This window comes from Trichomycterus rosablanca, chromosome 3 (genome assembly GCF_030014385.1).
Source record: "Trichomycterus rosablanca isolate fTriRos1 chromosome 3, fTriRos1.hap1, whole genome shotgun sequence".
In the NCBI taxonomy this organism is placed as follows: Eukaryota; Metazoa; Chordata; class Actinopteri; order Siluriformes; family Trichomycteridae; genus Trichomycterus; species Trichomycterus rosablanca.
Window position 1 is genome coordinate 13,108,221 of NC_085990.1, and position 23,871 is coordinate 13,132,091.

Below are 23,871 nucleotides of genomic sequence, written 5' to 3' on the forward strand. Positions count from 1 at the left end.
CCAGGAGTTCTTTGTCCCCAATCGGGTAATTACGCTCGGCTGGGGTAAGCCGATGCGAGTAGTAGGCGCAGGGGTGCAGCTTCTGGTCCTCCCCTGAACGTTGGGAGAGGACCGCCCCCACACCCACGTCCGATGCATCCACCTCTACAATAAACATCAGCTCTGGGTCCGGAAGGCAGAGCACGGGAGGAGAGATCAAAAGCTCCTTGAGAGCCTCAAAGGCCTCTTGAGCCGAGTGGGTCCATTTAAATCGACCTGTCGACCGTCTAGTGAGCTCAATAAGGGGGGCGGCTATGGAGCTAAAATTCCGGATAAATCGCCGGAAAAAATTGGCGAACCCCAGGAACCGCTGGACTGAGCGTAGTGAAGATGGTACCGGCCAGTCTTTAACCGCCTGATTTTTGGCGGGGTCCATCCTAAGTTCTCCATGGGAAACTATGAATCCCAAGAACGAGACCGAGGGGACGTGAAACGAAGATTTCTCCAACTTAACAAAAAGGTTGTGCTGGAGCAACAGTTGGAGAACCCTCCTAACGTGGGTGATATGTTCCTTTAACGAGCGGCTGTAAATCAGGATGTCGTCCAAATAAACAAAGGCAAAACGGTCTAGAGTATCGCGAAGTGCCTCGTTAATAAACCGCTGGAAGACCGCTGGGGCGTTAGTAAGGCCAAAGGGCATCACCCTATACTCATAGTGCCCCGCGGGAGTGATGAAAGCGGTCTTCCACTCGTCCCCTTTTCGGATGCGGATAAGGTTATAGGCACTGCGGAGGTCCAACTTCGTAAAGATTTGGGCCTTCTGCAGTGCCTCGAATGCAGTTTGCATAAGGGGCAGTGGGTATCGGTCTTTGACCGTAATCGCGTTGAGGCACCGGTAGTCGATGCAGGGACGCAGGGTTCCATCCTTCTTACTCACGAAGAAGAACCCTGCACCCGCTGGTGAGCTTGAAGGCCGTATAAACCCTAACGCTAGGGCCTCACGGATGTATTCCTCCATGGCCCTTCGTTCAGGGGCGGCAAGCGCAAAGAGGTGACCGCGAGGGGGTGAAGTACCCGGAAGCAAGTTGATGGCGCAGTCAAAGGCGCGGTGAGGGGGCAATTGCTGGGCCTTCTCTTTGCTAAACACCTCTGCTACATCATGGTAAACAGAAGGGACGGTGGTGAGGTCTAGGACGGGCACCGACAGTTTACTCGGTAATCGAGGCTGGATCAGGCACGATTCCTGGCACCGGAGGCTCCATGAGTAGACCGAGCCCGCCTTCCAGTCAATGACCGGATTGTGGAGCCTAAGCCATGGGTAGCCCAGGATGACTTGCATTTTAGGGGAGCGAGTGATAAAAAAGAACAGGGTCTCTAAATGATCCCCCAGCCTCATTGTGATGGGAGGAGTCTTGAGCCGTACGGACCCCTCTCCCAATGGGTGACCGTCGATGGCCACTATTGGGAGTGGAGTAGCCAACGGCTGTGGAGTGAGACCTAGTTGTCTGACCAGTTGGTGGTCTATGAAGTTGTTGGCAGCCCCCGAATCTACCCAGACCGCCAAACTGTCCGATGACCCCCCTTCCCATTCCAAAGTGGCAGTTAATGCCAGACCTAAGTCGGGAGCAGTGAGCCGGCCTCGCCCCGAGCTCCCATTTAGGGACGGGCCGGCATGTTTCCCGAATGAGGCTGCCTGCGTCGTCGTCCCGATCCTTCGAAGCGCGTATTGTGGGAGGTGCCTATTTGCATAGGTTCCTCCCCGCTCGGGGGAGCCCCAGGGAGGTAGGAGGGCTGGGACCAGGACCCCCGTGCACCTGTATTCCGGCCCATTTCCGCCCGTTCGCGAGCGCGTTGCTTCAGGCGGAGGTCGAGACGGCTGGCCACCTCGTATAGCTGCGTCAACGAGGAGGGAAGGTCTCGGGTGGCTAATTCATCTTTGAGCCGTTCACTGAGACCCCGAAGAAAAATGGCTCTGAGGGCGGCCTGATCCCACCCGCACTCAGCGGCCAGGGTCTTAAACTCAATTATATAATCGGTGACGGAACGTGACCCCTGACTCAGCTCCAAGAGCCGAGGACCTGCTTCCTTGCCTCCCTGGGGAGCATGAAAAGTGTCCATCAAGGCCTTGGAGAACGCCTCCCTGGAGTTACACTCCGGTGCCTTCTGCTCCCACAGTGCCGTGGCCCACAGCAAGGCACGGTCCGAAAGAAGTGAAATCATATACGCCACTTGGGACTTTTCTGTGGGAAAGCGGGAGGCCTGCAGCTCAAAAACCAAAGAGCACTGCAAGATAAAGCCTCTGCACCGGTGGAGCTCCCCCGAAAAGCGTTCGGGAGGGACAATTGGGGGTTCAGGGGTATTTGGAGACGCACTGGGCGATGGCTGGGAAACGGCTAGCGTGCTGAAGCGTTCGGCCAGCTGGTTAAGCATAGTTTCATGACGATGGATAGCTACCTCCTGCAGCTTGACTGCCTGCTGCAGGGTTGTGTGACCCGCTGAGTCCATTGTTGGTCACACCCTTCTGTTATGATATATGTAAGGTGAGGACTCAATCGCGGGCACGCCGGCCGGAGGAGAGAGCGGCCGGTTTAGAGTACACAAATAAGGTGACTATCTCCACCGAATGAAAGAGGAGGGGCCGGGCGAGCCCAAGCCAACTGAAATATCTAAATATAAATAAAACCCCAAACGTAACACAACGAGTAGATCGCAGTCCTCCAAAGTGTTTAAACAAAAGAAAGATCCAAAAGGATCTCGTGTGCACTGCACAATAAATTACTTTCACCGCGCTCACGGCAACCCCGCTAGCGAGATTCGAACCGGCGAACTCAGACACACACACGCTATGACGCAACCGAGCGAGCCACAGCGCCGCTGACGTTGCTAGCGCCGGTGGGCAAATTGAAGGGCAAACTAAGGATCGCTTTTATTTGTTCTACTTGTATTAATAATAATGAGAATCTATAGCGATATCAAACTAAGGAGTTATTCTAGGTATAAGAACCCAGGAAATCCTTCGAGCGGATAACAACAAAAAAGGTAATAGATATATATATATATATAGTTATTTTTTGTGATCGTACCCGATCCGGTTAGTTCTCCGCGACTCGGGTTTATATCAAGTTTAGTCTCCCTCGAGACTAGTGGGTCAATATTCGCGTAAGCGAACAGAGGTGCTTAAGCTTTACCAACGCGACACTCAAGGCGGAGCGGGGATGGGTGCTGGTAGCGAACACCGCCGTGGCCAGCCAACACCGAGATCCGCTTGAGCGCTCGGCGCGAGTGTTCCGACCCCGCGGGTCCGGAGCTAGATGCGAGAGATAGCGAGAAAGATGCGTGAGGCGAGCCTCTCCTTCTCAGAGTACTGATCGGAGGAGGAGCCTGTGCGAGCTCGAACCCAAGGCGCGGGGTGGAGCTCGTGAGCACTGCTGGTTCACCAGGCAGCCAAAACAATGGAAAGAGGAAGAGATACGGAGTACGCAATTCTCCTGGTAAAGTTAGGAGAGTGCAAAGGAGTCACACCAAAACCTAATCTTTCCCTGAGTTCCTTTTATTACCTCGGCCCCTGGGCCTACCGCAAACCCTCTATGAGGCCTCGCGTTACCTGTGTCCCTAACCTAACGTGCAAGAGAGCACAAAAGAACAAGGGTGTGACGAGGACACCTGGCTGAGCGCTGCTTTAAATACCAACTCAGCCAGGTGTTCCTCGTCGCTGCTGATTGCCTGAGGGTGCCTTGGGATTTGTAGTTCTTCTCCCCCTGGTCGAACTACGGGCTGTGCGCCCTCTGGTGGCAGCCGGCGGAAGCTCACGGGTTTGGCTCCCTCTGGTGGGCGCAGAGGGAGTTGATCGGCCTCTTTCAGTGCGAGCACTGGGGTTAACTGTGTGAATCGCGGGTCGGCCCCCCCTGGTGGCCGTCTGGGAACCAGACCGACTCCTAACAGTACCCCCCCGTCTAGGAACGGCTCCCGACGTTCCCATGCCCGCTGCTCTGTTCTCCCGGAACTCCCGGATCAGCGTCGGGTCTAGGATATGACGCGCCGGAACCCAGGATCTATGTTCGGGACCATAACCTTCCCAGTCGACCAGGTACTGTGTGGACCCTTGGACCTGTCGTGAGTCTAGCAGCTGACGGACAGTGTAGGCCGGAGCCCCATCCACCACCCTGGGCGGTGGCGGCGGTTTCTGCTGCTGGATGGTTCGGCATAGGTAGGGCCTGAGCCGCGATACGTGGAACGTAGGGTGGATCCTTATCGCTGGCGGCAGTTCCAAGCGATACGTAACAGGGTTTATCCTTCTGATGACCCTAAAGGGACCCACGTATCGAGGCGCCAACTTCCCCGACTCGCCCCTGAGAGGCAGGTCCCGGGTGGATAGCAATACTCGCTGACCCACTCGAAATCGGGGTGCTGCTCGCCTTCTCCGGTTGGCTGTGTGTCGCATAGTGGCGGTGCTGGCTTCTAAAGCAGACCTAGCCCTACGCCAAGCTCTTCTGCACTGGAGGACGAATTGCTGGGCAGCCGGGGCCCCCACCTCTCTTTCCTGAGTCGGGAAGAGAGGGGGAGGGAACCCAAACTGGCACTCAAAGGGCGACATGCCGATGGCCGAGTGTCGGAGGGTGTTGTGGGCATACTCGGCCCAAGGCAGCTTGTCGGGCCATGAGCGTGGGCACCCGGAAGTCAGGCACCTAAGTGACCGTATAAGGTCCTGAATGACCCTCTCGGACTGGCCGTTAGACTCTGGATGGTATCCGGAGGACAGGCTAACCGTAACCCCCATTAAGAGACAAAAGGACCGCCAGAATCTGCTGACGAATTGCGGACCTCGATCTGACACTATGTCGGTGGGAATGCCATGGGGTCTGACGACGTGCTGGAGGAGGATCTGGGCGGTTTGTCTGGCCGAGGGGAGTCCTGGGAGGGGTATAAATTTGCAAGCCTTAGAAAATCGGTCCACAAACACCAATATCGCAGACAGACCATTTGACAGTGGGAAGCCCGTAACAAAGTCCATTGCGATGTGAGACCAGGGCCTGGAGGGGACAGGTAGGGGCTGGAGGAGTCCCTGGGGTCGAGCCCTGGACTCCTTATTTTTTGAGCAGACTTCACAGGCTGCTATGAAGGAGCGAACCTCTTTTATCATGGTGGGCCACCAAAAGCGACGTTTGAGGAAGTCCAGGGTACGTGTGACTCCCGGATGGCCGGTGAGGTTAGAGGCGTGCCCCCAGGTGAGGACCTGGCGGCGCATGCTGGACGGTACAAACAGCTTACCTTCTGGCCCGCCACCGGGATCAGGTTCCCTACGCTGGGCTGCAAGGACCTTACGTTCAATATCCCAGAGGAGTGGAGCTACTATTAGGGTATTCGGGAGGATGGACTTGGGCTCTGGGTCGGGTTCTGGAGGGTCCCACTGGCGGGAGAGAGCGTCTGGCTTGACATTTTTAGAACCTGGACGGTATGAAAGGGTAAAGTTGAATCTCCCAAAGAACAGGGACCACCGGGCCTGCCGGGAGTTCAACCTCTTGGCCTGCTGAATGTAAGCCAGGTTCTTATGGTCTGTCCAGACCAAAAATGGATGCGGGGCACCCTCCAGCCAATGGCGCCACTCCTCTAAGGCAAGTTTGACCGCCAGGAGTTCTTTGTCCCCAATCGGGTAATTACGCTCGGCTGGGGTAAGCCGATGCGAGTAGTAGGCGCAGGGGTGCAGCTTCTGGTCCTCCCCTGAACGTTGGGAGAGGACCGCCCCCACACCCACGTCCGATGCATCCACCTCTACAATAAACATCAGCTCTGGGTCCGGAAGGCAGAGCACGGGAGGAGAGATCAAAAGCTCCTTGAGAGCCTCAAAGGCCTCTTGAGCCGAGTGGGTCCATTTAAATCGACCTGTCGACCGTCTAGTGAGCTCAATAAGGGGGGCGGCTATGGAGCTAAAATTCCGGATAAATCGCCGGAAAAAATTGGCGAACCCCAGGAACCGCTGGACTGAGCGTAGTGAAGATGGTACCGGCCAGTCTTTAACCGCCTGATTTTTGGCGGGGTCCATCCTAAGTTCTCCATGGGAAACTATGAATCCCAAGAACGAGACCGAGGGGACGTGAAACGAAGATTTCTCCAACCTAACAAAAAGGTTGTGCTGGAGCAACAGTTGGAGAACCCTCCTAACGTGGGTGATATGTTCCTTTAACGAGCGGCTGTAAATCAGGATGTCGTCCAAATAAACAAAGGCAAAACGGTCTAGAGTATCGCGAAGTGCCTCGTTAATAAACCGCTGGAAGACCGCTGGGGCGTTAGTAAGGCCAAAGGGCATCACCCTATACTCATAGTGCCCCGCGGGAGTGATGAAAGCGGTCTTCCACTCGTCCCCTTTTCGGATGCGGATAAGGTTATAGGCACTGCGGAGGTCCAACTTCGTAAAGATTTGGGCCTTCTGCAGTGCCTCGAATGCAGTTTGCATAAGGGGCAGTGGGTATCGGTCTTTGACCGTAATCGCGTTGAGGCACCGGTAGTCGATGCAGGGACGCAGGGTTCCATCCTTCTTACTCACGAAGAAGAACCCTGCGCCCGCTGGTGAGCTTGAAGGCCGTATAAACCCTAACGCTAGGGCCTCACGGATGTATTCCTCCATGGCCCTTCGTTCAGGGGCGGCAAGCGCAAAGAGGTGACCGCGAGGGGGTGAAGTACCCGGAAGCAAGTTGATGGCGCAGTCAAAGGCGCGGTGAGGGGGCAATTGCTGGGCCTTCTCTTTGCTAAACACCTCTGCTACATCATGGTAAACAGAAGGGACGGTGGTGAGGTCTAGGACGGGCACCGACAGTTTACTCGGTAATCGAGGCTGGATCAGGCACGATTCCTGGCACCGGAGGCTCCATGAGTAGACCGAGCCCGCCTTCCAGTCAATGACCGGATTGTGGAGCCTAAGCCATGGGTAGCCCAGGATGACTTGCATTTTAGGGGAGCGAGTGATAAAAAAGAACAGGGTCTCTAAATGATCCCCCAGCCTCATTGTGATGGGAGGAGTCTTGAGCCGTACGGACCCCTCTCCCAATGGGTGACCGTCGATGGCCACTATTGGGAGTGGAGTAGCCAACGGCTGTGGAGTGAGACCTAGTTGTCTGACCAGTTGGTGGTCTATGAAGTTGTTGGCAGCCCCCGAATCTACCCAGACCGCCAAACTGTCCGATGACCCCCCTTCCCATTCCAAAGTGGCAGTTAATGCCAGACCTAAGTCGGGAGCAGTGAGCCGGCCTCGCCCCGAGCTCCCATTTAGGGACGAGCCGGCATGTTTCCCGAATGAGGCTGCCTGCGTCGTTGTCCCGATCCTTCGAAGCGCGTATTGTGGGAGGTGCCTATTTGCATAGGTTCCTCCCCGCTCGGGGGAGCCCCAGGGAGGTAGGAGGGCTGGGACCAGGACCCCCGTGCACCTGTATTCCGGCCCATTTCCGCCCGTTCGCGAGCGCGTTGCTTCAGGCGGAGGTCGAGACGGCTGGCCACCTCGTATAGCTGCGTCAACGAGGAGGGAAGGTCTCGGGTGGCTAATTCATCTTTGAGCCGTTCACTGAGACCCCGAAGAAAAATGGCTCTGAGGGCGGCCTGATCCCACCCGCACTCAGCGGCCAGGGTCTTAAACTCAATTATATAATCGGTGACGGAACGTGACCCCTGACTCAGCTCCAAGAGCCGAGGACCTGCTTCCTTGCCTCCCTGGGGAGCATGAAAAGTGTCCATCAAGGCCTTGGAGAACGCCTCCCTGGAGTTACACTCCGGTGCCTTCTGCTCCCACAGTGCCGTGGCCCACAGCAAGGCACGGTCCGAAAGAAGTGAAATCATATACGCCACTTGGGACTTTTCTGTGGGAAAGCGGGAGGCCTGCAGCTCAAAAACCAAAGAGCACTGCAAGATAAAGCCTCTGCACCGGTGGAGCTCCCCCGAAAAGCGTTCGGGAGGGACAATTGGGGGTTCAGGGGTATTTGGAGACGCACTGGGCGATGGCTGGGAAACGGCTAGCGTGCTGAAGCGTTCGGCCAGCTGGTTAAGCATAGTTTCATGACGATGGATAGCTACCTCCTGCAGCTTGACTGCCTGCTGCAGGGTTGTGTGACCCGCTGAGTCCATTGTTGGTCACACCCTTCTGTTATGATATATGTAAGGTGAGGACTCAATCGCGGGCACGCCGGCCGGAGGAGAGAGCGGCCGGTTTAGAGTACACAAATAAGGTGACTATCTCCACCGAATGAAAGAGGAGGGGCCGGGCGAGCCCAAGCCAACTGAAATATCTAAATATAAATAAAACCCCAAACGTAACACAACGAGTAGATCGCAGTCCTCCAAAGTGTTTAAACAAAAGAAAGATCCAAAAGGATCTCGTGTGCACTGCACAATAAATTACTTTCACCGCGCTCACGGCAACCCCGCTAGCGAGATTCGAACCGGCGAACTCAGACACACACACGCTATGACGCAACCGAGCGAGCCACAGCGCCGCTGACGTTGCTAGCGCCGGTGGGCAAATTGAAGGGCAAACTAAGGATCGCTTTTATTTGTTCTACTTGTATTAATAATAATGAGAATCTATAGCGATATCAAACTAAGGAGTTATTCTAGGTATAAGAACCCAGGAAATCCTTCGAGCGGATAACAACAAAAAAGGTAATAGATATATATATATATATAGTTATTTTTTGTGATCGTACCCGATCCGGTTAGTTCTCCGCGACTCGGGTTTATATCAAGTTTAGTCTCCCTCGAGACTAGTGGGTCAATATTCGCGTAAGCGAACAGAGGTGCTTAAGCTTTACCAACGCGACACTCAAGGCGGAGCGGGGATGGGTGCTGGTAGCGAACACCGCCGTGGCCAGCCAACACCGAGATCCGCTTGAGCGCTCGGCGCGAGTGTTCCGACCCCGCGGGTCCGGAGCTAGATGCGAGAGATAGCGAGAAATATGCGTGAGGCGAGCCTCTCCTTCTCAGAGTACTGATCGGAGGAGGAGCCTGTGCGAGCTCGAACCCAAGGCGCGGGGTGGAGCTCGTGAGCACTGCTGGTTCACCAGGCAGCCAAAACAATGGAAAGAGGAAGAGATACGGAGTACGCAATTCTCCTGGTAAAGTTAGGAGAGTGCAAAGGAGTCACACCAAAACCTAATCTTTCCCTGAGTTCCTTTTATTACCTCGGCCCCTGGGCCTACCGCAAACCCTCTATGAGGCCTCGCGTTACCTGTGTCCCTAACCTAACGTGCAAGAGAGCACAAAAGAACAAGGGTGTGACGAGGACACCTGGCTGAGCGCTGCTTTAAATACCAACTCAGCCAGGTGTTCCTCGTCGCTGCTGATTGCCTGAGGGTGCCTTGGGATTTGTAGTTCTTCTCCCCCTGGTCGAACTACGGGCTGTGCGCCCTCTGGTGGCAGCCGGCGGAAGCTCACGGGTTTGGCTCCCTCTGGTGGGCGCAGAGGGAGTTGATCGGCCTCTTTCAGTGCGAGCACTGGGGTTAACTGTGTGAATCGCGGGTCGGCCCCCCCTGGTGGCCGTCTGGGAACCAGACCGACTCCTAACAGTGCTAGTGGAATATCCCGCTGCGCCACCTGGTTACCATTTAATTATTGAATTATTCTTTAGAATTTTTTAGTGGAAAGCAAAATTCATACATTGCCAGTAATGGCAAGTCATCCAGGTACTGGAGCAGCAGAGCATTTAACTCTATCACACTACTAATACAATATTTGATTGGTGTTAAAATGTGCTTATTGTGAAATGTTATTGTAGCTTTGCACCAGATGTAGCAAGAATTATGTCTTCTAAAGTGTATCTTAACTGTCATCAAGGTGTTTTTGGCAAATGTAAGACAAGCCTTTAAATTTATCTTGGTTTGCAATTGTTGGCACCTTGCAGCAGCATTTTTTTTGGTGCAATCATAAACACAGACCTTTTCTAACGGAGAGCAAGGCCTACAATTCTGTATGATGTTTATGTGGGTTCTTATTTCCGTTCTCCTAGTCTTTGCTTTTTTACCATAATGGCTCACACTGAGGTTTTCTGGAATTCCAGAACCTTAGGAATTGCCATGTAACTCTTTTTTTAGATACTTTGATTGTTGATTACGATTTGTTTTTGTTTTTTACAGAAAATGGAAAGAATCACTCTGTCTGCTGAAGACTTATCTTTACTTCCTGATGACTATAATGATACCTATGAATATGACAATGACACATGCTGTGGGGTGGTGTGCGATCAGAAAACGAGCATGGACTTTGAAAAAATTTTTATTCCCATCCTCTACTCTTTGGCACTGGTGTTCGGGCTGCTGGGAAATGGCCTAGTGCTGGTGGTGCTGATACAGAAAAGACGGACCTGGAGCGTGACGGATGTCTTCATACTGAACCTGAGTGTGGCCGACCTCCTGCTTCTAATCACGTTGCCCCTGTGGGCAGTGGATGCTGCTGTTGGGTGGAATTTCAGCGATGGATTGTGCAAGCTGGCTGGAGCAACGTTTAGGGTAGGGTATATATCTTAAAACACACTGAGATAAAGAGGGGATGGTTTTGCCTTAAGTGTACTCACTCACTCACTCACTGTCTTAACCGCTTATCCAATTAGCTATCCCAGCTTTTCAATGGGCGCAAGGCACACAGTAACACCCTGGACGGGGCGCCAGTCCATCGCAGGGCAGACACACACACACACACACACACACACACACACACACACACATTTACCTATAGGGCAATTCAGTGTCTCCAATTAACTTTTGGACTGTGGGAGGAAACCGGAGCTCCCGGAGGAAACCCACGCAGACACGGGGAGAACATGCAAACTCCGCACAGAAAGGACCCGGACCACCCCGCCTGGGTATCGAACCCAGGACCTTCTTGCTGTGAGGCAACATTGCTACCCACCGAACCACCGTGCCGCCCTTGAGTGTAGTCTACTAAGAGGTGCCTAGATATTGCACTAGTACACCAGCACCGAGATTCTGAACACTCCATGTTTTTACTCACTGTCCATTTGATCAGTTCCACTTAAAATACAGAAGCACTTTGTAGTTCTACAATTACTGACTAGTCCATCTGTTTCTCTACACACTTTTTAGCCTAATTTCACCCTGTTCTTAAATGATCAGGACCCCCACAGGACCACCGCAGAGCAGGTATTATTTGGGTGGTTCATCATTCTCAGCACTGCAGTGACAATGACATGGTGGTGGTGTGTTAGTGTGTGTTGTGCTGGTATGAGTGGATAGGACACAGCAGCGCTGCTGGAGTTTTTAAATACCATGTCCACTCACTGTCCACTCTATTAGACACTCCTACTTAGTTGGTCCACCTTGTAGATGTAAAGTCAGAGACGATCGCTCATCTATTGCTGCTGTTTGAGTTGGTCATCTTCTAGGTCATCTTCTCTTCATCAGTGGTCACAGGACACTGCCCATGGGGCGCTGTTGGCTGGATATTTTTGGTTGGTGTACTATTCTAAGTCCAGCAGTGACAGTGTGGTGTTTAAAAACTCCATCAGCATTGCTGTGTCTGATCCATTCATACCAGCACAACACACACTAACACACCACCACCATGTCAGTGTCACTGCAGTGCTGAGAATGATCCACCAGCTAAATAATACCTGCTCTGTATTGGTCCTGGGAAAGTCCTGACCACTGAGGAACAGCATGAAAGGGGGCTAACAAAGCATGCAAAGAAACAGATGGACTACAGTCAGTAATTGTAGAACTACAAAGTGCTTCTATATGGTAAGTGGAGCTAATAAAATGAGTGTAGAAACAAGGAGGTTGTTTTAATGTTATGCTCTGCAATAGGCTCGTGCTCTGTCTAGGTTGTTTTGAGATAGGCTCCAGATTCATTGCAAACAGGTGGTTATGAAAGAATGAATGAATGATTGAATTCAAGCTGACGTTCATTGACGAAACAATTGTGTGTCTTTGTGCTTTAGGTAAAAACACACTCAGAAAATAGGTGCTAGATTTGAGTTTTGGGTTTTACCAACGAGTCTACTGGAAACCAATGGATAGTTTTCTGTTGTTTGAACCTGCAGATATAAACAGATACTGTCACATGTTATGGTTGCTTGACCTACTGTATTCTATAAATCATAGAGTAATAAATTATTGTTGACAAAAGTGTGTAACCTCTACTGTATATGTATTTTTGGTGCCATCCATGATCTGGACATCTTACCTCACAGGCTCTATTACTTTTCAGGTCAACTTCTACTGTGGCATCTTCCTGCTGGCGTGCATCAGTCTAGATCGCTACTTTTCCGTTGTGCATGCCGTGCAGATGTACTCACGTAGGAGGCCATGGCTTGTGCACCTCAGCTGCCTGGCTGTCTGGATCTTCTGTCTTCTTCTATCCATCCCTGACTGGATCCACCTGCAAGTCTCAAAAGACTCCAGACGAGGGGGAAAATCTGAATGTACACCTACATATTTGCCTGAATGGCGTCTGGCCTTACGTACGCTCTATCATGTGCTGGGCTTTTTCCTCCCTGCGGTCGTCATGCTCTACTGCTACACTCGCATCCTGCTCCGTTTACAACTCGGCTCTCAGGGCGCCCAGAAGCAAAGGGCTGTAAGAGTCATCCTCGTCCTTGTGATAGCCTTCTTTCTCAGCTGGACGCCCTACAACATCGTCCTTCTGGCAGACACAATCTACACCAATCAAACCGGCAACAGCACAACGTGCGGTACCACCACTCTGCTGGACATTGCCATTACAGTCACCTCCACTTGGGGCTACCTGCACTGCTGTGTGAACCCAGTGCTTTATGCTTTTGTTGGGGTGAAATTCCGGCGCCATCTGTTGGATTTAATAAAGCCACTTAGACACAGGCTAAAGCGCCGCGCAGACATCACATCTCGCAAGAGCTCTTTAATGTCTGTGGATACTTCCCAAACTTCAGCTTTCTGAGAGCGCAATAGATGCTCTGCTTGTGCATATGCCAGTTTATGCAGCTAAAGGTTTGAAAGACACAAAATATGAAGGATTGGCTGTTTGAAAATTTCTGGTTGTTAGCAAGTTAGCTTTTTGCTTACAATAATAGCACAGAAAGCTATTAAAATCGTCAACTTTCTGCCTTTTAAGTAAAGTGAAGATTGTTTGTAGTCCAGGAATCTGACTAGCCTATCATGTTCTCAGCCTTATGGTTTCATTTATCATCTCAGTTTGCCAGTTTGTCTCAGGTAAAATAATGTCTAACCCTCATTTGCTCAGACTGTATGCTGTAACTGTAATGTAAGTCACTTGGATAAAGGTGTCTGCTAAATGCCAATAATGTAAATGTCTTACTGCCCATATACACCGATCAGCCATAATATTAAAACCACCTCCTTGTTTCTACACTCACTGTCCATTTTATCAGCTCCACTTACCATATAGAAGCACTTTTAAGTTCTGACTGTAGTCCATCTATTTCTCTACACACTTGTTTAGCCTGCTTTCACCCTGGACCTGCTTTCACCCACAGGACCACCACAGAGTAGGTCTTATTTAGGTGGTGGATCATTCTCAGCCCTGCAGTGACAATTACATGGTGGTGGAGTGTTAGTGTGTGTTGTGCTGGTATGAGTGGATCAGACACACTTGTAGATGTAAAGTCAGGGACGATCGCTCATCTATTGCTGCTGTTTGAGTTGTTCATCTTCTAGACCTTCATCAGTGGTCACAGGACGCTGCCCAGAATGCTGCTGGCTGGATGTTTTTGGTTGTTGGACTTTTCTCAGTCCAGCAGTGACAGTGAGGTGTTTAAAAACTCCATCAGTGCTGCTGTGTCTTATTCACTCATACCAGCACAACACACACTAACACACCACCACCATGTCAGCGTCACTGCAGTGCTGAGAATGATCCACCACCTAAATAATACCTGGTCTGTAGTGGTCCTGGGAGAGTCCTGACCATTGAATAACAGCATGAAAGGGGGCTAACAAAGCATGCAGAGAAACAAATGGACTACAATCAGTGTAGTAATCAGATAGTGTGCTTAAAAACAGAAAACAATAATATGCAAATCTTGATTGACCTGTATTCATACAAAGCCATATCTGTAATGTTTTAATTATTTGGCTTATTCTATGTTTAATGGCTGTAACACGGTACAAAAAAAGTTCACCATAGTGTTACTTCACCTTTCCTTTTTACAACATTCATAATCGTAATGGAGCTAATGACACCAATTGTTGTAGTTGTTTGAAGTGGAGATTTTTCCCATTTTTGCTTAATATAGCACTGTCCATTGTTATAATGTACTTTTTTAAAGGGGACAGGTCTGTTCTGCAGGCAGGCCAGTCTAACATCTGAATTCTTCAAGCCAAACTGTAGTAACACATACAGAGGTGAAGTTATTAGTGACACTGATACTAACACACTCTCATACTATGACAGATATTTGGCTAGGTAACAATCTGGCCAGGAGAATACAATGTCCATTATTTCAAAACCAATTTGACAGGTTGATTAATGAGACAACAGCGCACATTTCCACTTTGCGTCAGTCCATCCAGATAAGTCGACAGCGTTTCTAGATGTCATTGTGGTTATATGGCTTTTTTTCTTTTGAGTAGTAGAATAGAAATGAATTTGCAGATGGCTGTAACACATGCAAATGCAGCAATTACCTGTTTTACTGAGTATTCTTGAGCCTGTGTGTTTATTACAGAAGCTTGTTTGCTTTTAATGCAGTTGTGTTTGTAAAATCAAGTGTCACATGCATTTATTATTGACTTTTCTCCAAATATTTCTCCAGATTATCTAAACCTTTTAATACAACTATGGACTGTAGATGGTACATTGACAAACATCATTCTTAAATTGCTTTTCTATTCACTCATGCAGTTGTTTGACAAACCTCAACCCATCCTTGCTTGTAAATGACTAAACCTTTTGTTGATGCTTCTTTTCGTACTAAATCAAGGGAAAGAAACCCAACCACAAAAACAGTCTCTTACGATTTAGGAGATGTTTACCTTACTGAAGAAAAAAAACCCTCTGATTTGCCTACTTTGTTAAAGGTTCAGTCATACTAGCCCAATTTACTTGGAAACCGGCTGTGGTCAGACCACAAGCAAGAAACTAAGTCATGCCACAACGTTAAAGGGCATTAAAAATGTCATTGTATATATTTCTGATGCAATACTTTTAAGAAAGTCTAGAAGCTAAAAGCTTTAGTTTTTTTAACAAGGCCCAAAAAAAAAATAACAGTAATAAAAATAATTGAAAACCAGAAACTGACATAAGTATCTTACACAAGTGTATGGGAACTGTTGAGTCCAACTGCGTGAACACCCCTTTATAAAGACATGCAATCTTGGCAGTACGTAGAATTGCAGTAAAATAGATCATACTAAAGTAATTTCAGTGAGTTTTAGTAAATCCCTGTCAACTATCCAGCAAATAATTTTTATAATTTTTGCCCTGCTAGAGTTGCCCTGATGAGCTATGAGTGTTTTTTATTGTAAAAATTTACAAGCAAATAGTGTTCTCAGTTGCAACATTTACTGCTGAATTCCAAACTGCCTATGGAAGTAAAGTCAGCACAAATACTGTTTATCAGGGGATTATACTTTGGGTTTACATGGCAGTGCAGCACCACATAAGCCTACAGCAAACTTACAGTTATAACTGAACACAGTTAGAGCAATTGAGGGTTAAAGGCCTCGTTTAGGGGCCCAACAGTGGCAATTTGGTGGTGGTGGGGCTTGAACCAGCAACCTTTTGATTACTAGCCCATTGCATTACATTTTCAGCACTTAACAGATGCTTTTATCCAAAGTGACTTACAGTACTTTGACAGTATACTGTCTAAGCAGTTAAGGGTTAAGGGACCTTGCACAAGGGCCCAACAGTGACAACGTGGCAGTGGTGGGGCTTGAACCGGTGACCTTTCGATTACCAGTCCAGTACCTTAACCACTGAGCTTGGTGGACTTTAAATATGTAGGAAATCTTATAGGATGCATTTAATAAGTTAGACTTTCTAAAAGAGTAAAGTCTAAAGAAAAGTACTTTTGCCAAACCTTGTTTGTAAAGATTTTTAACCTGTTCTCACAATGAGGTGGGTAGGTTTTCTTTGGGTACGTCAGTGAGTTTTTCCATCTTGTGTCCACAGTGTCTGGGGTGAACCCTGGACCCAGACTCTGGATATTCTCTGGACAGGAGCCTGTCCATTACAGGGCATCTATTTACTTACTATCTCAGAGGCAAAATAGAGTAGCACAGAATTAGTTTTAGTCGATGGGAGGAAAACAGGGTACCCAGAGAAAACTATATAGTATAAAACATCACGACCATGAAGCTGTGCTTCAGTCTAACTACCTGCTGCACCATCGAAGAAAGAGAAGACTGAACAGTAATACTATTTATTCTACTGTATTCAATAATCAAAACAATAGGACAGTAAGGATGCAGCTCCACCTACAGTCAAGATCAAGTCAAGTCAAGTTAAAGTATTTTATACAGGGGTGTACCCCATTTCCAGAAAAGCTGGGACCATCAACTTCATTGTATTTTGTAATTATGCACATATTAAAAATTTGATGTGTGCAACACACTTCAAAATAGTTGGGACAGAGGCGTGTTTACACGTGTGTTCCAACAACTTTCCTATTAATGAGACTTTTTAATGATATGAGAACTGAGGACATTAATTGTTGCAGTTTTGCAAGTGATATTTTTGTCCATTCCTGCTTCAAAATCCCAGTATACACGTTTACATCAATGCCTATGCAAGTCACCCATGCTGTGGGCACTGATGCATTTTCACTTTGCATATACTTTCAGTAACCTTTTATTTGCACTTTCATCTTCAGCACTTGGTGAACTTGGTGTCCATTTAACCTAAAAACAAGCTGAACAGTATGACCCCAACACATTTTCGCTGTCTTTTGGACCATCTGAGATTAGCTTGGGCTCGGAAAACTCAAAGGCGTTTTTGCATATAATTGATATACGGCTTCTCTCTACATTTCTTGATAAGGCGGTAGACTGTGTTAAGTGACAATGGATTATTGAAGTTCTCCCAAGCCCATGTTGCTACATTTATCACAGAATCATGATAGTTTCTCATGCAATGCTGTTTAAGAGCTCAAAGGTCACACACATTCAACAGTGGATTACGACTTTGCCTTATACATTCTGAGATCTCTCCAGATTACCTGAATCTTTCCACAATATTATGAACAGTAGATGGTGAAAGACTAAATTATCTGACATCTTGCATTAGGAATTTGTTATTGATTGCCAGAATACAATGATCAGTAAAAACATTGTAAATCTCTTCTCTCTACCTTGGTTAGTTCAATTAAAATGTAAAAGAATTAACAAATGACAGATTATTTTAATAATTAATATAAGCCAAAAGTATGTGGACACCACTAATTGATTTTAAATGTTTCAGCAACACCCATTACTAACAGGTTGGCATCAGTTAAATGAAATAAATCTTTGGCAAATGTTTGGGAATGGTCCTGTTCTATTTTATATTTATATTCGAGGTTTAATGACCTTGGTGTAGAGAAAATCCACTGGCATGCACATAGACATTCAACATTTTTGTATTGAACTGGAACATTGATTGCGAGATAGTCTGACCTTACAAATGCTTTTTTTTATTTTTTTTATTAAGTAGACACAGATTCCCACAGAGACAGTTAAAAATCTTGTGGAAAGCCCTCCCAAAACAGTGGAGGCTGTTAAAGTTGCATTATACTTTTGGCCATTAGGTGCATATTTTAAGATTTTAATATCTGCTACTTTGATATGTAATGTTAAGGGTTATTTAATGTATATTGGTGTGATTTTGTTGTTACTGCATTAGTTGAAGTAACTTTGACAGCCTGTAGTTATTAGTCTATACATTGTACAGCGCATAGGTCACAAGTAATGAGCTTATAATGGATGAATGAATGTTTTTACACTGTGCTCACTTTACTCCTGTACTTCTTCTGTTTTTGTACTTCTAAATTACTGTAAAAGTAAATAAAATTATGTAAAGTAAACAATGTTGGTTGTGTAAAGGGTTCTTTTATGTGTACAGTCTGTGTGCCTGTAGATTTAAATAAAAGTCTGTTTTGATCATTAATACATGCTTTCAGTTTTTGCAGTATAGCATCTGTTTGCACTTTTTATATTAAAACAGAAGCATGGTTAAAAGTTACAGGCTAGTTTTCCTTTTCCAATTAAAACTGCATTATTATTGTTATTTCTCACCCCTTCCATCTAAGGTTTTTACGACATCAGCAAAAAATGTGTGTGAGTAATCCAAGCAAGGAGGAAAACGAAAAGAATGGATTGAAGAAGTGGATTTGTCTACGCGGCCAGCGGGGATCGTCTGTTCTGCAGAGAGAGTTAGAAGACAAATAAATATTTTTATAATGCATCGTTGGTATTATGGTTTGGCATGGACGATAAGGTCACAAATACTGTAAAGATTGTGAGTGTGTGCTGATGTATACTGAGAGAAACTACGTATATTATGCCCCTGCCCCACACTCTTCCCAAGGTTTCCCCTCACCTTATATCTTACGTTCTTATTGGCTGTAGTTCGACACAGCACTCACTGCCAATCACAACCTGATCGCACACTACATGATTTTGAGTCGCTGATAGGTTCAGATATTTAACATGCTATATATTTTTTTTGAGTTGTTGAACAGTTCACACATAGCAACTGAGAGCCGATTTTCGACCCCTGAGCAAATGCTGAATTGCCTCTGAGCTGGCATCTCTGTCGGCGAGCGAAAATCAGGGCACAAATTGTGTAGTGTGAAATAGGCATAACCTTTATCATTGTTAGACCCTTGTTTTTTTAATCATGATTCGACTAGTGATCTATCAGTCCACAGAACTTCCGAAAGGCTTAGGGATCAGCAAGGTGCTTCTTGGCAAATGTGAGACGAGTCTTTTTGTTTCTCATAATTACCAGTGGTTACAGTGTTGCAGCTCTCCCATGAATGCTATTGTTTGTCATTTTGCCATTTGTATTTGTAATGATGGTCTCATAAATGCTGAACTTTTCTAGGGCAAGTGAATCATACAGTTTTTTAGATGGTTTTCTGGGTTCACTTGTGACTCCCTGGATAATCCATTAATGTACTTTTGGAGGAATTTTGGTAGGCCACCCAGCTTTCCTGAGGGTCAGTTGTGTTGTCAGGTGTATTTTCTATTCACCACTAGTTCGAACTGGTGATCTAATGTTAAATAACGACTCAAGTGACTCTGACTCATCAATGTGTCATCACATTTTATTGCTTATTCATACTATGTGTAATTTTTTATTTCTCTTTTCTCTTTACAACAGCTCTTGGAGAGACATTTTACACACAAACTCTGAGTAACACAATCTTACTGTTCATGTGTTCTTTGAGGATTAGTAAAAGCTGGGAAAATTATCTGGTCTGTCTCGAGGCACTAAATAGTTTTAATATTTTCCCAAATTTTCATGGAATTTTTTTGATGAGCCTCTTTTCAGAACAGAAACATTCTCCTTTTAGGAAAGTACAGATTGCGCAACACTGGAAAGCACATGACTTAGAAGCAACAGTGTAATCTCATGATCTTGGAGAGGAAGTATATGAATTTGGTAAACGTCTAAAATAATGACATGATACACAATGCTTTCCTATTTTAAGCTTACATACACTTGTAAGGGACATGCAAGTCATGACAGGCTTGAGATTTTTGTGTATTACTGACTGATTGGAACATACCCTCACCGAGCACTTTATTAGGAACACCTGTCTGGTACATACATTCATTGTTTACTTTATAAGCTACACCTACCATACAGATAAACTCTGTGTATACTATTACTGATGGTACCCCATTTGTACCCCGCTGTCGAAAAAGCCTCCATTCCACAAAATGGGACCCCCACTGACCAGGTATCTTACAGTAATTACATGGTAGTGTGTTGCTGTGGCATCCGTGTATCAGCTACAGCAGTGTTATTGGGATTTAATCAGAGGGCACTTCATATTTTTGGTTGGAGCGCTCCCTAACCCCCTAACCCTTAACCCTATAGAGAACACAGTATATGGTCTGTATGGGTCAGTCACATTCATTTCAGAAAGCCAACAAATCTAAATGAATTCCTGCAAAGAAAGTCGCCAAAGATTATGTCAGAACTGTGCCAGGAGCTTGCTGATGTCTATCAAAAAGCATTGATCATACACTATATGGGCAAAAGTATTGGGACTCCCTTAATAATCATTAAATTCATATTTTAGCCACAACAATTGCTAACATGTGTAATAAATCAGTTGTATAAAGGTAATTATATGCTTCCCACTTTGCAACAACAATTAAAGGAAGGTCCCTTCCAGTTCCAGGATGACTGTGCCACATGAAGACACAGAAGAGCTTTGTTTTTGTTCTCTCTAGTGTCCTGACCTCATCCCCACTCAACAGCTTTGGAATAAACTGGAACATCATTTGAGTCACAACAGTGTCCAGCCATACAAATACTCTTTTGACTGAATGGCTACAATTTCCCACACATATAGATCAAAGTCTGGTGAGAAGCCTACTCAGAAGAGTGGCTGTTGTTATAGCTGTAGGATCACATAGAGGTCACTCTATTTTTATACCAGTTGGCTCAGTTGGCCATATAGTGTTTTAGATATGCAATATACACCGATCAGCCATAACATTAAAACCACCTCCTTGTTTCTACACTTACTGTCCATTTTATCAGCTCCACTTACCATAGAGAAGCACTTTGTAGTTGTACAATTACTGACTGTAGTCCATCTACAGTATTTCTCTACATACCTTTTTAGCCTGCTTTCTCCCTGTTCTTCAATGGTCAGGACTCCCACTGGACGGACCACAGAGCAGGTATTATTTAGGTGGTGGATCATTCTCGGCACTGCAGTGACACTGACATGGTGGTGGTGGTGTGTTAGTGTGTGTTGTGCTGGTATGAGTGGATCAGACACAGCAGCGCTGCTGGTGTTTTTAAATACTGTGTCCACTCACTGTCCACTCTATTAGACACTCCTACCTAGTTGGTCCACCTTGTAGATGTAAAGTCAGAGACGATTGCTCATCTATTGCTGCTGTTTGAGTTGGTCATCTTCTAGACCTTCATCAGTGGTCACAGGACGCCGCCCACGGGGCGCTGTTGGCTGGATAATTTTGATTGGTGGACTATTCTCAGTCCAGCAGTGACAGCGAGAATGAGGTGTTTAAAAACTCCAGCAGCGCTGCTGTGTCTTATCCACTCATACCAGCACAACACACACTAACACACCACCACCATGTCATTGTCACTGATGACCCACCACCCAAATAATACCTACTCTGTGGTGGTCCTGATCATTGAAGAACAGAGTGAAAGCAGGCTAAAAAGTATGTAGAGAAACAGATGGACTACAGTCAGTAATCGTAGAACTACAAAGTGCTTCTATATGGTAAGTGGAGCTGATAAAATGGACAGCGAAAGTAGAAACAAGGAGGTGGTTTTAATGTTATGCCTCATCGGTGTATTTCCTAACCAAGAAGCTTTTGCTATATTTTTAGAAAACCTATATTAAAGTTGAGGAAATGATACACAATTATTCAAAGTTTGTTTTGTATAAATAATTATGTTTTAATCTTTTAGTCACAGATTTGCAAAAATATTGCATATGGTATGCCATGACATACTGTACATGCCCCTTACAAATATGCAACCTTTAATATGACACAAAATACACAGTTACACTGTTGTCACATAAACAGAACATTAAGGTGTATATTAAAACATGTAAAAATATGCCTCACACAGATCTCACACAACAAATGCTGTTTGGGCCAGATGCAAACAAAGTCCATGCACAGCACAGCTTCACTTTTACAGAAGTAAGATGTCATCATAAGCATGAGTTAGATGCTGTTACATTTTACAGTGAAATAAAATGTAATAACAATAAGTTACAATGAGTTATTAGATAGCTTTTTACACATTCTACATAACTTAGATGGAACTTAAGGAACTTAAAAATGTGTTACAAACAATTAACAAAACAATTTCCCAAAACAATTTCCCCTCTGGATTAATAAAGTTCATCCAACCCCATCCTGTCCAACCAATCCATCCATCCATCCATCCATCCATCGCTTTCAGGGTTTATGCTACATAAATAAAATGTACAGCTATTTGTTCTGTCTGTGCCAGTCTGTGTTCTCAAGATCCACCAGCCCTTGTTCTTCAGATATTTTTGGCACTTTCTGGGGGGTAAGGGCTTTGCAATATTGGCTCCTAAGGGGTACAACAGAACAGCACTTGACCTATTATTGAAAAGTCATGAGTTTAAGGCCTGATGATATCACAAGCCATTCTAGGAACTAGAATGGCTTTGTTCTGCTTTTGTAATATTAATTGGCAAATATGACATATTCTTTGCATTGTTTATTGCTTTGCTACAAACTAGCACCATTTCTAAAGACATTCTCTAGTGAAATAGTGTAAGGACAAAACAATAGCCCTATGTAAGTCACACATTCACAAGTTTCTGGGTGGAACAATGTGTAATAATAGTTGTAACAATAGTTGTCTGTGCTGTCATTATTACACTGGTAAAATATATAATACAATATAAAATCTTGCATTAAAACAGATTAAAAACTAGTAGACTTCTAGCTTATTGTGTTATACATCCTAGCACACATAATTAAGAAACTCCTTTCTCCTGTGAGGCAGAAACCACATGCGCTCCTCCAGAATCCCACAGGGAGAGGTTTTGGAATTTCAGGATGTTTACAGAACGTTCACAGTGCAGCAGAAAGTATTGATTTATTTGCTAACAGCTGGCTGCCGTGGGGTGATGTAGATAATATGCAGGAGAGTTTTGCTGCTCAGGATAAAGTGCATATTTAGTTGTTTGGTTTTAGCTCCAGCAAAAGTACAGGTTAAATGTATTGTTAATCCTTAACTGCTACATGCTTTACACTATCATACCAACTAAATATTTAAGACGAGACTTTAATGCAAAATTCATAAAAAAATTTCATAAAAAACATACGTTTTACCTTTTTATTTTTTGATAACTTTTGATAACTAAAAAGAAAGTTGTGGGTGAAAATAAATAAAAATACAGTAATTAAATTATTTACATAAATTTGGCACCAGAGATTTCTCATGTCAAGCCAAACTACAGTTAAAAACTATAATGAAAATAAATTCATGCTAATTTTTTAATTTTATTATGTACTTTTATTGTTTTTTGTTTGTATAATCTTTGTGTGATAGTTTATTAAAGGTTGATACATTTTGGTAGTTTAGTTAACAAAATAAGGAGCAGCAAAATTCCTTACAGTTAAACTAAAGAATACGCTAAAATATTATTGTTATTATTGATAGTGAACTTATTTAACGTTATATTCAGTACAGTAGTATGTAGGTTTAAAATGTAGCCCTGTACTATTCTGATTTTAGCACACTTCTTGGCCATAGTTGTAACAGATGATAAGAGACCTTACTGTGTTAAAATCTAATTTGCTTTTAACTAGCAATTAAAAAATGTTTTTTATCAGTGGTGGATAAAGTACCTGAAAGCCATACTTGAGTAAAAGTACAAATATCTTAGCAGAAATTTACTTTGATAAATGTTAGTCACCTCTTAGAATATTACTTGAGTAAAAGTCTTAAAGTATCTGATGTTTTATGTGCTTAAGTATTAAAAGTACTGTGGAAGTACGATGGAGCCTACTTCACAGCTAAACCTTTGTTTCAGTTGCCGGTAGGGATGTAACGATGCACCACAAAACAGTTAAAAATCGATGCACATGTGCCACGATTCGAATCGGTTATTCATTTAAGATGAATGGATATGCACTTTAAAAAGCAGAGGGCACTGGCGCTATTTACCTCGCCTGGTTGACGGCACTTTACAAAGTCGCCAGGTAAGGGATTTTC

The 23,871-nt window shown here is 45.6% G+C and overlaps 1 protein-coding gene across 1 annotated transcript; it reads left to right on the plus strand.

Moving 5' to 3' along the window:
* The first annotated feature begins 10,196 nt into the window (after window positions 1-10,196).
* On the plus strand, window positions 10,197-12,943 carry cxcr3.1 (chemokine (C-X-C motif) receptor 3, tandem duplicate 1). The gene is made up of 2 exons (XM_062991860.1): window positions 10,197-10,463; window positions 12,181-12,943. The coding sequence occupies exons 1-2, from the start codon at window positions 10,212-10,214 to the stop codon at window positions 12,886-12,888; spliced, it is 960 nt and encodes a 319-aa protein (XP_062847930.1). The 5' UTR covers window positions 10,197-10,211; the 3' UTR covers window positions 12,889-12,943.
* The last annotated feature ends 10,928 nt before the right edge of the window (window positions 12,944-23,871 follow it).

What these genes read in the sequence shown, in the direction of transcription:
- cxcr3.1 (XM_062991860.1), top strand. Translation starts at nt 10,212, where the DNA reads ATGGACTTTGAAAAAATTTTTATTCCCATCCTCTACTCTTTGGCACTG. An exon ending in TGGCTGGAGCAACGTTTAGG is followed by an intron (nt 10,464 to 12,180) that starts GTAGGGTATATA and finishes ATTACTTTTCAG; the next exon opens with GTCAACTTCTACTGTGGCAT.